General features: G+C 47.1%; 1 protein-coding gene across 4 annotated transcripts in view; it reads left to right on the top strand.

Annotated features, from left to right (window-relative positions):
• The window catches only part of SLC7A1 (solute carrier family 7 member 1), a 47686-nt gene extending 36609 nt beyond the window's left edge, over positions 1-11077 (top strand). For 3 of the 4 annotated variants that reach the window (XM_065830210.2, XM_071804599.1, XM_065830222.2), the window contains exon 9: positions 1418-1724. In XM_065830210.2, the coding sequence (XP_065686282.2) occupies positions 1418-1709 (292 nt within the window). In that variant the 3' untranslated portion in view covers positions 1710-1724. Of the gene's footprint in view, positions 1-1417; positions 1725-1949; positions 2099-4527; positions 4637-5369 lie in introns of those variants that run through there. The other variant, XM_071804608.1, reaches the window with a different exon arrangement.
• The last annotated feature ends 2419 nt before the right edge of the window (positions 11078-13496 follow it).

The raw sequence follows: 13496 nt of genomic DNA, 5'->3' as shown, positions 1-13496 counted from the left end.
AAGATAAAGTCCAGCAGCAGCAAAAAAGCTGAGCATGTGTTTGTAGGATCAGTGCCTTAGTACATGTCTTTCAGAAGTGCTGAGCTCCCATATCTTCCCTAACCTAAGCTGAAAATTGAGTATCTTCATTGCTTGGCACCTCATGGACAACAGCACTTTACCCATGAGGACTGTATTTTGAAGATTGTGTTACTGAAAAAATACCTTTGTGTTGAATTACTTATTCAAAGTCTGGTGGAGGCTTTTTGCCTGCTCACAGCAAATGCATTGAACTAAGAACTGTCTTGCAGGAGGTGAAGGGCCAGCACTGACCATTGCTCTCTGCCTGTGCTGTCCACCCTGCCCCTTGAAAATTCTTGATGATTTTCCTTGCCCTTCTTACTTGTTCTTTGTGTTCCCAGTCCTCTCTTCTCCATACAGCTGTAAATGGCTTCTTTTTGCAAGTTACTGTACCCATTGTGTGGCATTTTCCCCATCGTGGATTTGCAGAGCTGACAGCCTGACTTGTAGCAACCTGGGCATTGGTTTGACTGCCCCGTTGGCTCCTAATGAAGTAGCAACTGAACTGTTTCCAAAGCTATAAGATCTTACCACTAATACCCTGCTGTGGCTGGAACCAAGGATTTCACTGCAGTTCTCAATTTGCATTGTTTCACAAATGCCCTCATTGCAAAACCATCCCCACAGGAATGTTTTTAAGATGTCTTTCAAAATGGTCCTTTCCTTTAGTCAGGATTGTGGCTGAGAGCCACAGGCAAAACCTTCTGCGAAAAAGAACTGAGCGTTTTTTCTTTATGGATCCACATGGGTGCATCAGGGCTCTGTTGAATGAGGTACTGTCCCCAAACGCAACAAAGAATTATCATTCTGTGTTCGCTTCTTCCTTCTTGATGTGGCAGCAGACATGCCAGCAGAAGAGGCTGGGATGGAGGAGGATGGGGCACCAGGAATGTCACTGTGGGGTGTGATCAGCAGCTGCCAGGGTGTGGCATCTGCTGAGCTGGTTAGCTCGGCACCTCCATGCCAAAACACAAGAGCTGAACCACTGCAGATAACCCAACGGCCTGGTAATGACTGTCTGTCCATCCCTCTGCCACTTTTTTCCCCAGTCCTCACTGCTATCACCCCATCATGTTTTGGTGACATGGATGACAAGGTTTTAATGCAAGAGAGTGCTGTCCAGTTTAGAACACTGGCATCACCAAGTTGTAGATGATAATAGCTGTCTATATTTGCTCATGTTATGATTACATTATTCCTTGTATTTCACCCTGAAACAGAAGAGTATAGATGTTCCGTGTGCCTGTTCAGGTGCTATGGTGATGTGGGGCACAGCTGTGACTATCTATGTGGCTTTTAAACGAACAGCACCCTGCACCAAACCAATATGCTCTTTGTTTCATTTCCCTTTTCCTAGGTATCAGCCGGAGCAGCCTAATTTGGCATACCAGATGGCTAGGACAACAGAGGAGACGGATAACAACGAGTCTGTGAGCACCAGTGAGTCTCAGGCTGGATTTCTGCCAGAGGAAGAGGAGAAATGTTCCCTCAAAGCCATACTGTGTCCCTCAAATTCAGACCCTTCTAAATTCTCTGGCTCGGTGGTGAACATCTCAACCTTCATCATTGGTAAGTGGTGGGCAGTGAGCCAGCGAGGAGGTCCTTGTACCCACCATGGTGGGAAAGCTCACCTGCTGGCTGCAATTTGAATGAGCTCTTGTATTGTCCAAAATATCTGAAGATCTACAGATTAAATTTCTGACTTGAAATCCACAGATGAATAGGTGGGTGTGTATAGGGGGAAAGGCATATTCCTTAGAGTTAGCTTTTTCATGTGTTGCTGTTTTGTTTGTTGAGCTTTCAGATTCTGCTTTGCCTGCTTGTGGTTTTGGGGCTTTTTTAACTGTTCCTAAAAACAGAATCAGTAAGCTTTTGGTGTCTGTTTACAGGTTTCCTTATTGTGGGTAGCTGTATCCTCACTTCCCTTGAACCAAGCATTCTGATAAAGGCTGTGTGGATTATTGCTGCCATCTTTGTTCTTGTTGTCAGCTTCATTATATGGAAACAGCCTGAAAGCAAAACCAAGCTCTCCTTTAAGGTGAGTGTCCTGAGAGGTGTAGCTTGAAAAGAGCTGTTTGGGAAGGGGTTGGAGGAGGACGTGCATGTTGGCCTGTATCAGGAGGGGGTACTTGGCCAAATGGGCATGCAGAGAACATCGACATGATGTGAACTTTATCGTGCAGGGCTGCCAATAGGGCTGATGCTTTGAGCTCTCCAGCTAGGATGGCTGTAACCTCTCACAATCTGTGCTTAGTGCATAAAGGTGCGTCCTACCAGAATCGAGCTCAGCTTCCAAGCGTGGTTTCCTCTTGACATCTAACCTCGTATGTCAGTGTAGGTGTTTCGCTGTAGAATGCAGCATGGCACAAGTGTTGTGGGAAGGCTCTGTCCAGCAGTGCCCCAGGTTCAGCACAGAAAGGACTGAGGGAGTTAACTGAGAGCCTGGAGGAGGGAATCAGGAGGGGAAGCCATGTGTGGTTGGGTCAGAGGTGACAGCAGAGCACTTGGAAGGAAATGTCAGTGGTGCTGGAGTCCAGGAGAAGATGGGAGGGCAGAACCTGGTGCAGAGATGTGGCCAGAAGGGAAGGGCAGGACAATGCTTTTGAAAGCAGGTGGTTATTGGATATGGAAGAGACAGAGACCAGAGGAAAAGGGGATGGTTTTCAAGGACCATGTCAGATACAGAAGGAGAGAGAACCCAAGAAGTAAGCTTGTGTGTGAAGACCAAAGTACTACTCACTAAAAGGCTCTAAGAAAGTGCACTTTCATGTCCTGCTTGGTTCCCATGGAGACCAAGGGATCACTCTTGTCTCCTAAACAACCTTAAGTATGAAGAACTCCATCATTTTCCTGACCTGTTCAAGCACACCCTCCTTTCCCTATTAAACAAACACTGGGATGTGGGGTCTTTTTCCCCCAGTATAATCTTTCAGTCATGTTCTATCATATTGGTTTCAGGCTTTTCCCCCAATTTATTAAGTTAGTTCTGGATTCTAATCCCATCCTCCAAACTGCTCTTATTTTAACTGTTCTTCAATAACACTTTTTCAGTAAATTCTCCAATTTTAATTATTTAATCCAAGCAGAGTTGCCCAGGGTGTAGTGTTTGCAGCTCATCTTGAGGTTATGGTCCCAGAAGTGGAAACAGAAATGTCCAGGAGCAGAAAACTTAGGAACTGTCATCTAGACTATTTTCTGAACTTATTTCTGAGGAGATTTCTTTACCTTCTACTCAGGGTGTTTTGCCTCCTGTTTTTCCCCTCAGCTACTGCCCTGTCTGAGAACAACAACAACAAAAAAGACCTGTCACTGCTAAATCTGTAATGGCTGTTTCTTATCTCCTTGTTGTCCTTTAGACATTTACAACCTGACCATGTAGCGATTTTTCTCCAAAGTCTCTCTGGGAATCCAAGGCTGACTGGTTTGTTCCCCAGTTGTTTTTCTGTGTTTCTTTTTAATAGGTAATTTGTCTCTCCAATCTTTAGAGACCTTACCAGTCTACCAAGAGCTCTCAGAGATGGCTACTAATAGTTCAGAGATCACTTCTGTGATCTCTGGGTACATAACTCACCCGCCTAGGGAAATTTCATTTGTCCCTACTGACTTGACAAAGCCTAATTTAGAAAAATATTCTTCCGTTTTCTAATTTGTGTGCCCATCCCCTTTCTCTGATGATGTGAACAGCTGTTCACCATGTGTGTCATGTGTATTTTTTGTTGTTTTGGTTTGTTGTGTTTTTTTTTTTTTTTCCTGAAGATTAAATCAAGAAAGGCCTACACTTCAGTCTTGTTTCTTTTTGTAAACCTCCTTTTCTCCTAAGGAGTGGGGTTCACTTTCCTCTTGGTTTCACCATATTCACAAACCTTTCTATTGTTATAACTTGTCCTTTCTGATTTTGTCTGTACATGTCTGTGCTATTTTCTTCATGTTCTCATTTTTGCATTTTGGCTTTACTGTCTCATTCTTTTTTGTGTCTTCAGATCATTAAGGCATTCTAGGTACCACTGCACTTGTCTCTTACAGTATTTCCTGATTTTCTTTCGCTCTGGGATAATTTGCTCTGTATTTCTTAATTAGCTTGGTACGTCCTGGAGGAAGTTCCTCACGTCCCTCCTCTGACATTTCCCTTACCTTCTTCTGTCTTCAGTAGGTGCCTGTCATGATGCAGTCCTTGGTTTTCCCTTCTTTCTCCCACAAGTATTTAGTAGTGCTGCTGAAATTTGCCTCTTGTCTCCTTCCGGACCACAAAACAAAGACAAGCATTCTTAAAATGTGCGAACAACATCATGCACATTGCTCTCCCATGGTGGATTGATGTCCTGCGTTTTGGTCTAACCTTGCCTTTTCTCAGACCTGGCAGCTGAAGAGTTGGTAACAACCATTGCTGCCCTTTTACAAGGGATGTGATGTTCTTCCCTGCCCATTGATCTGCCCTGTGGATGTCATGTATCCTTCCTTCTTTTTCAGGTACCTCTTTTGCCCCTTCTTCCTGTTGTGAGTATTTTTGTGAATGTTTACCTCATGATGCAGCTAGACATAGGCACGTGGATACGGTTTGCAGTCTGGATGCTCATAGGTGAGTTTGAGAGAGTAAAAAAATGTTGTCTTCAAAGTCACTAGATTTTGTTAATGATGCGTTTATTTCCAGAGAGAGATTCTGCACTCTCATCATCCTTGGGCAACTTCGGTGACTTAGCTGAAGCCACTTAGGCAATGTGTCTCAAGCCTTGTTTTAAATTCAAGGGTCCTGAAGCCTTTGTGAGGACAGAACAACAACTCATGAACATCTTATGTGTCTTGTTACCAACAAGAAACTGTACAGCATTTCTCATTGGCTGGCCTTGAACTGCAGTCCAGATGGTGGGGTTTCTGCTTCTGGAGCTGAAGGAGCTGATCTGCATCCCAAGATGCTCCTAATAGCTACATAGAGAAGGCTGAATTGCCTGAAATGCCCAGGAGATTTGTTGTGATGAAAACAAGTAAGATTAACATCAGTTTCAGATATATTTACCAAGATGGAGGCTGTAGGCACACAATAGGAGAGAGAAAGCTCTTTGCAGAATGGACTGCAGTGAACTCACTGGAAGGAATTTGAAGTTTGTTCTATAATCAGTCCCTCATTTGAGGCCTGGATAGATTGTCTTTTAAAGACTGATGTCTGTATTAAAGTTATTTTTTCCTGAGGAAAGTAGTGACTGTCTGCTAGAAGCTAGCTATCAGGATAGCCAGACTTAGCCCTGGTGTAACCTGTGTTGGTCAGTCTGAGGTTTCTCTTTCCTAACCATGCCCTCTACCCTTGGCTTCCGCAGGATTTGTCATCTATTTTACCTATGGAATATGGCACAGCGTGGAAGCCACCTACGCGGCCTCAGCGGATGCAGAAAGAAACATGGATGCTGGTTCGAACAGCTGTAAATGACATCGTGTTTCGCTTATGGGCAACTGGGGAACGGCTGCGGGGAAGGAAGCTTTGCGGTGGGGGTCCTGGGCCAGGTTACCTCTGTTTAATCAGTAATGCAGGAATAAGGAAGCATAACATGGGACTCCCCAGCCCTGTTGCTGCAGCTTGCGGTTTGCTTAGCACAGTTTAAAGGGATCACAAGGAAAAAAAGCCACACCTTTGGCATACTCCCGGCGACACTGTCAGCTACTCTAGGGCTATGTGCTTCCCTTCCTCCCTCTCCTGTCTGTTTTATTTTTCCCAGTGTGTAGAAAGAAAACTGCTTCTGTGTGCCAGTTAACCTTAAATGCTGCTATGAAACCAGGCCTCACAAAGGTCTTTCTTTCGGTAGCTCCAGGAATTACCTCCCCACAGACACTCTACCTGATTATAGATGGAGCAGATTTTGCAGTGCTACTGTCAGGCTTAGCCCAGGTCTGTCCTTCACCCGATGTGAGCTGTACCCCACGTGTACGCACAAAAAAAAGGCTCTCGCCAAACACCAGCTTTCACCTGGTTAAGAAAGCACCTCCAAGACCTGCATTCTTCAGAGTATCAGGTCTCATAGTTTTTGTTGTATTTTTTTTTTAACTATGTATTCATATGCTTTAAAGCTCAGCGCTGCTGTGGAATGTTGGGAGGGTTTGTGGTCGCTGCTTGTCAGGTGAATGGTCATTTGCCAGCACACAGGTAAGACCAGCAGATGTTCCTGCTGGCTCAGCAAAGGAATTCCCAGGTTTAGCCATAGAACTATTTGGTGCAAGTACTTGAATGGCTTGAAAAGAGTGGGTGTCTCCAAAGAGCCGTCCTACCTCTGCCTCAGAAATCACCAACGGTGTGGCTGCAGTGGTGGAGAGCTCAGCTCTGACAACAAGGGGCGACCCTGTTTTCCTCTCCCCACATCAGTTTTGTGTGCCAGCTGTGTGTGGCATTAGTAAAGGATTTGGCCGTGACACCTTGGTTTGGTGTCGGTGGAGAGTGGTTATGCCCCAAGAAGGGGAAGTACAGGAACAGCCTCAGGGGCTTGAACTTCACCGGTGAGCAGTGCCTGGCGTCTGCCCCCTGCCCAGGGGAGGGTGTGGGGGTGCGCAGGGGCTCCTCAGTCCCAGTGGTCCCAGTACAATGTGCAGCCCAGAAAACACCTCTAAGATCAAGGGTCCAGCTTGCTAAGAGGAGCTTTCCCTTTGAGGCTGGAGATTGTTTCCAGAACCTTGTGAAAGGCGGGAAATTTGGAATTGAGCCCAGGGTCTGTGTTTGGTTGGCAATGCCTTGGTTTTGCTGTAGGATTTTTTTTTTTAATTATCTCTAATAGCTTTCCCCAGCCAAATTCACTACCCTGAAAAAGGCTTGTTAAAGCATCAGGAAGGTGGGCCATGCCCATGTAGTGCCACTGATTTAAATTCATGCTTCAGCTTGTACTGGTAAACAAATCATAGAATCACAGAGTAGTTTGGGTTGGAAGGGACCTTCAAAGGTCATCTAGTCCAACCCCCCTGCCACGGGCAGGGACATCTTCAACTAGATCAGGTTGCTCAAAGCCCCATCCAGCCTGACGTCAAACACCTCCAGGGATGGGGCATGCCAAATACATACTGCAGAAATCCCGTCTCCCAGCCTGAGTGGATGCTCATTGTCCTAGGTGTCCTCCACCATACTGCCCCTGGACACTGGGTGATCTTTAATCTGTTTATCAGCATGTCTCTCACTGACGAAGGGACAAGCTCTTGTCCCAGTAGTTCAGTTGGACAACTGAAGAACAGACCCCTACATGATTTGATCAGGGTCTCACTGGACATCTAGTGCAGCAGAAAGGGGAACCAGACCATCTCCTGGATTACACAGCTGGACCGTGGACCATCTCTTGCAGGTTTACGGAGAAACCTTATAGCCTTTCTGCCCACTGAGGAGTTTTAATCTTGGCCTCCTTCTAGTAAACTGAGAGACACTTCTTACCGGGGTTGGAATTGGAGGGAGTGAAGGCAACATGCGTGTTGTGTTCTGGGCGTATTTTGGGGTGTGTTTTGAGTGCAGTCCCTGCACAGAATGAAATTAAACGCTGCTCCAGCCGATGGGTCTTAACCATCTGCCTTTGCTCTTCGTGCGTATACAAAGTCTTACTTAAGCAGGATGAGAAGAATATCAAAAGCCACTAGGTTGAGGTCTGTTTTGTTTAAACACAGGTAGTGTTTAAACAGCTCTACACACTCCGCAGCCTCCCAAAAAGCACTGAATATGTGGTGGGAAGGGGAGAAGATTGTACTTTGTACCAAAAGTGTAAGGATGTTATTCTCTACCTTGGGTACCAGCTTCTGAGCAATTTAGACATTCAGCAATGACCATTTGGGGGTGAATTCTGACTGGAAGTGTATTTCCAAAGAAAATTATTTGAAAATTATTTAAAAATATGCAGATTTCTTGCTGTAAGTATGTTTTTTATATCTATAAATGTTAACTTATTTTTGTTATCTACTTAGGGATCTGTTCTGGTATTTATATTTCTTAACTTTGTTTCAGCTTTTGTGGCATGTAATAGCAGCACGTAGAAGAAGGGAAGGTCTTGATGGGGGTCAGTTTTCTTCAGTTACCTTTTCTCTGAGAAGGTTCATAGGAACACCTTTCTATGTCACTAGATTTGGTATTTACATGTGCCATTACCTGTAGCAGCCCCAGCACCACCTGCTGCAAATTTGCTTGTGGAGACAGGGATCTTTAGCCCCATCTCTCACTTCTCCATCGTGACTTCTTCAGTCCATTGGTTCCCTGGTTGTGGGTGCTGCCGTCTCTCTTGTGTGTTGCTGCTCACCAGACACAAGGAGGTGGAGGGACCCTACAACCCTGTGCAGTGACAGGACAGTGTAGGTGTCTCCCTGGCTCTCTGTCTGTCTGCTTCCCCTGTGTCCAGCTGGACCTGGGGACCTCCTGGCCTCCTCGTTGTGTGACTTGACTCAGAGAGTGGACCGGTGAGCAGGTGATGAGTTCAGCACGGCTGCGTGCTCCTGCCCCATCCCCTCCTGGCTGCATCCGCCGCTTGCTTGTACGTTTTGTAAACTGAAAGGCAAAATTTAACTGCTATTTTTTGTTTTTTTTAACATCTCGTCTGCCTCACTGCTGATGTCTGCGTGTAACATAGATCAAGCCAGGTATCTTCAAAGTAACTGCTGCTATAACCTTGTCATTGTGGACGATATACCTTCATTAATTTGAGCTTTTCTTTGTAAATAGTTCAGTTGTTATTTTATGACAAGAATATTTTGTACAGATGCAGAGCATTTTGCTGTATGAAGAGGTGGGAATGGAGAAGCGATGACTTTGCTTGGTGTGAGAATAGATCCTTTTCTGCCAGAGCTGAGAGGTGTGATAGAAGTGTCCTCCCTGATGCTTCCGGGCAGGCTCTGGCCCAAAGGGCTGACCTTGTTTTGGTGTGTTTGGTTGCTCCCAGTCTCCTCGGCTGAGAGGAGCCCTCCGGGGAAGCTGTTGGAAGGCTCCTACTGACTGCTGGTGCCTGGAGGGTGGCAGCGCCAAGGCTGCAGCGTACAGTTATATAGCAGATCTGGATATGTAGCCAACCATCTTTTTTCAGTGGAAAATTATTGTTGAAACAGCTTTAAAAAAAATAATAATTTGTTTGTGGATAAATAACTAGCTTTTGCTTATTTGCTTACAACTTTCATTCTTTTCTCACGGAAAATCATTACCAGATGGGTTTAGGATTCATTTCTCCCTTTTCCTATCCCTTGGGGTGGAGTTTGCTGCTGGTTTGGGCAGCGAGTGCCTGTGCTGGGTGTCGGACAGCTGTGTGTCGTGGGGGGTGCGGGGCTGCCCCCCGTCCTGTCTGGGCATGGCAGGGCTGGGATGTGCTGCAGGCAGAGTGCCGCTGGTTCGGCACTGCTGGTGCTTGGTAGCTGCTGGGGGCCATGTTGATGGAAGCACCACTGGTGCCGATGCCATGCATTCCTGTTTGCTGTCAGGGTTTTGGAAGGGTGAAGCTGTAGCAGGCAGTGCTTGCCATGGGCACTTTCTCCCTTCTTCTGTCCCATATTGGAAACAAGCTCCTTTTCCTAGTGCACAGAGGGTGCCTGTCACTGCCTGCTGCCTCTGTTCCTGCTAACTCAGTGGCCAGAAAGCAATACAATATTATGTTTATTATTGTAAAATCTGTTTCTTTAGTGATTGCATTTTGTACACTAATGAATTCCAGTGGGATTTCTTAAATTCCCCACCCCCAGAAAGCCGCATACAAGTGAGCATTGCTGTCATCTGCCTGAATGAATGAAGGGTGACATGCAGGTCCGGCAAGCTGGAGGGGCTTGCTCTGAAGAGGAGGAGGAGAAGTGGTGCTGGTTTTCATGCAGGAGGCTCCACTGCAGTCCCACCCCTCCATGCGCCTCAACACCCTCCCATTTGGAAAGAAGCCTTTTCCATCTGGCAGAAAAAGCATCTCTCTTCCTAAACCCTTGGATAACCTTGTGGCACCCACTGGGCTTGACTTTACAGGGAGGTTCCGTTTCTTCCTTTCCCATACCAAAAAATTGCATTTGTTGTTCAAGGCTAAATCTATACATACACACTGCCCTCGCAGCCACCTACCGTGTCCCAAAAGTGAGCTAGGGGCAAAGATGCCTCGCCAGTGCCATCGGTTGCTCTGCCCGCTGCCGCTCACCTCATGGTTTATCATTCATTTCCCACCCCAGCAGCAATGCCACCCCCACAAACCCTCCTGGGCTGCCTTACGCCCTACATTACAGTTGTAGGTGGGGTCCCATGGGATCTCTGACACCCGGCTGGAAACCAGATGATCCAGGAACGTCTCTGCCAGCAAGAGCCAGACCTCGGTTTTTCTCAGGGTATTTGCTCCTGGCTCACGCTCAGAGACTTGAGTTTCATCTGAGACCTGGCGGGCTCCAGCCAGCAAGAGGCACCTCTCCTGCTCGATGCCTTGTGGGGCAGTGGTTTTGGCAGAGTCACTCGTGTTTTTGGGGTCACAGTGGGAAGCAAAGGGTTCCCCAGCAGGACACTCTGGCTTCCAGCTGCACTGGGCTGGGAGCAAGGAGCAGGAGGAGGTGCTGGCAGCCTGGAGACGGTGTGTGCTGGCAAACCTGGTGCGAGTTCGGGTCGTGTCAGTAAAGGGACTTTTACTGGCCAAAGCCATGGAAGAGTCTGTATATTTTTATTTTTTAATTATTAAGCAAAATGTAAATACCTTTCTGTTGTCTAATGGTCTATTTTCCTAATGATTTCTCAGAATTTCTTACAGGCGTGATAAATAGTTTTAATGCTTGTTCTGCAAATAAATCTATTTTTTATCTTTTTTTTACCTTTGTTTTGGTTTGATTTTTGTTTTGTTTTTTTACCATGTTCATGTAGCGATTTAAGCCTTAAGTTTTAAAATGTGAACCTTGCCCTCCAGAGCACAGCGCGGGTGTGCAGCTAATTTTTATCCTGGCGACACTGTAAATACTTCTCCCCTGAATGATGCTTTTGGAAATTGGAAATTCACTTGTAATTATGTGGTACAGCATTAAAACCTTTTTCTTGATATCTAAATAAATGATGGCTATTGTTTGCCCTCATTTGCAAGCCTGCCTCTGTTTTCCAGCTTGTTCCAGTGTCTGCTGGCTGTCCCAGTCTCTGCAGGAGAGTGTTTGCTTTGGGAGCTGCTCATGTTAACTCTGCCCTAGTCTTTGGGGTTTGTTGAGATGGGTGGGATAATAATGTGACTTGAGGAATTTGCTGCAGGCTGGGGTCTGTGCCCAGTGCTGAGCAGCTTGTTGCTGCTGACACTGTGGCGAGTCTCTCCCCATCTTGTACCAGTTCAGGTATTAGGTGGGACTTGGTGAGCCTGCAAAGTTAGCCTAAAATTTACCCAGGTGGTGTAAATTTTGTTGGCTTTGAGGGGTGTGTAATGAATGAGGGGTTGTGCTGGTGGGGTTCTCCAGGGCAGGGTCTGCAGGACAACCCAGGGACCACCAGGTGGGAGGAGTCTCAGCCCCTGCCACCCCTGCATCACTGGCAGCCTGGTTGTGTGTCCTGCCGTACATGAGGCAGTGGCCCCACAGACACTGTGATCCTCCTCTCCATCCTGGCCCTTCCCATGGCTTGGTCTGTGCTGTGTGAGCCAGGCACTTGGTGGGAAATCTTTCTTATTGTGCGCATTCCTGAGGTGGGATGTGCCCTGGGCTGCTTTTTAATCCTTGTGGCACAGCCTGAGGAGCTGTGTGCCCTCGGTGGGAGGGCAGGGCGAGGGGAGAGGGTGTTGAAACGTGGGTGACCCCAGCCTGTTACAGAGTGTGCTTGTTTCCTGCTGTGCCTGAACGACCAGCAGAAATGTTCCCCTTACCGTGTGCTCAAATGTGACACCTTAATAAAAACATTGCAGACCATGATCCCTGGTCTCCTGGGAACCACAGCCATGTGGGAAGCACCCTTAGAAAATGAATCCATGGGATTTTTATCTAATTCATAGCATGTGAACCATAGTCAGGTAACCCAACTGACAAGCCCCATTGCCAGAGGGCTAAGTGGCTGTCTAGCTTCAGTCTTTACTGTAATGGAGTGACACTTTAATGGGGTTTTGCTTTGTTTTTCATTTATTCCTGTTTCTGTGTGCACAGACATACGGAAAACACTGCAGGACGCGCTGGTTTTTATGCATCGGCCCATGTGTGTGCTGGCACATGTATTTATTATCAGGAATATATTACACTTATCTGTACATCATAACTGAAATAATACAAACTCTTCCTGTAATCATTAGCCACATAGTAAATGGGACTACAGAACTCCTGCTGTGTGGGAAACTGTACAGAGGCTCCTCAGCGTGTCCATGGGACACAACCACCATCAGTGCAGAGACGTAAAATACCTGATTTTGCACTTGATAGTTTTTCCTTTCCCCCCCCCCCGCTGCCCACCACCACCACCAAAAGTCTTTGCGGTTCTGCATCTGCCAAGATAACCTCTCTGTGCCGCCAGCTGCGGGAGGTGCCATCCCAAGGGGGCTGAACGGAGCTTTCCTGCAGAAAAACGGAGCTTTCCAGCAGCTCCCCATGCCCCCGCTCGCTGCCGGCTCTCCTGCTGTCCCTGGGCTGTTACCTGCTCCCAGTCCCTGGAGCCCCTTCAGAGCAACTGTAGGCTGGTTTTATTGCCACTGCAGCCTTCTGCCTTGAATAAAGATTAACCAAATCAAACATCTCCTTTTCGAAGACACCAGAGCAATAAAACCCAGCTCAGTGCTGGCTGCGTTCCCTCTGCTGGAAAAGGGCACCCTACCCAGCAAAACAGGAAAGCCCCAGCAGTGGCCACGGCGCTTGGGAAGTCTCCAGCCTCACAAAAGCAAAAGCTTGCCAGTGCTCATCTTTGAGCAGGGACTAAAGACGTGGCCCCCACAACGTCGGGAATGCCAAGCTCACCGTGCACAGTCGCAGCTGCCTGGCGAGAACCAGGGTCACCAGCTTGGCCATGCACTCAGGTCTCCATCCCCCTTCACACCTGCTCCAGCACGCAAAGACATGGAGGGATAGGACAGAGGAAGAGCAGGAAAAAGGAATGACCTTTTTTTGGGGGAAAAAGTCTGTGTTTCTGGGCTTGCACCAGAAGGAACCACCCTTCACATCCCTACAGGGATGTGTTGCTGGGTCCCTTCTGGTCAGGCAAAACTTCCTGCAGATTCGCTAGTGATCGGGCAGACCCCAGGGGCCATGCCAAGGAAGAATCCTGTGAAAGGCAGGATTGGGAGGCAAAAATTAGACAAGAAAGGATTGGCAACGATACCAAATGGTGGTGGAGCTGGGATTGGTCCCAGTTTTCCCACCGTAAAAGTCCCACTCCCAATTCACTGCTGGAAGCATCTCTTGTATATGAATTTACACCAACAAAGTGATAAGGAAAGTACCAATAATAAAGGGAAAGAACAAATAAAAAAGGGCAGGCTCAGCCACCTCATCCCAGGCCAGTAATATGCTCTGGTGTGTTTAGCATGGAGAAGTTTAGATCAGTG

Source organism: Patagioenas fasciata, chromosome 1 (assembly GCF_037038585.1).
Source record: "Patagioenas fasciata isolate bPatFas1 chromosome 1, bPatFas1.hap1, whole genome shotgun sequence".
In the NCBI taxonomy this organism is placed as follows: Eukaryota; Metazoa; Chordata; class Aves; order Columbiformes; family Columbidae; genus Patagioenas; species Patagioenas fasciata.
The sequence above is the reverse complement of the archived record's forward strand: the minus strand, read 5'-3'. Positions and strand labels throughout refer to the sequence as shown.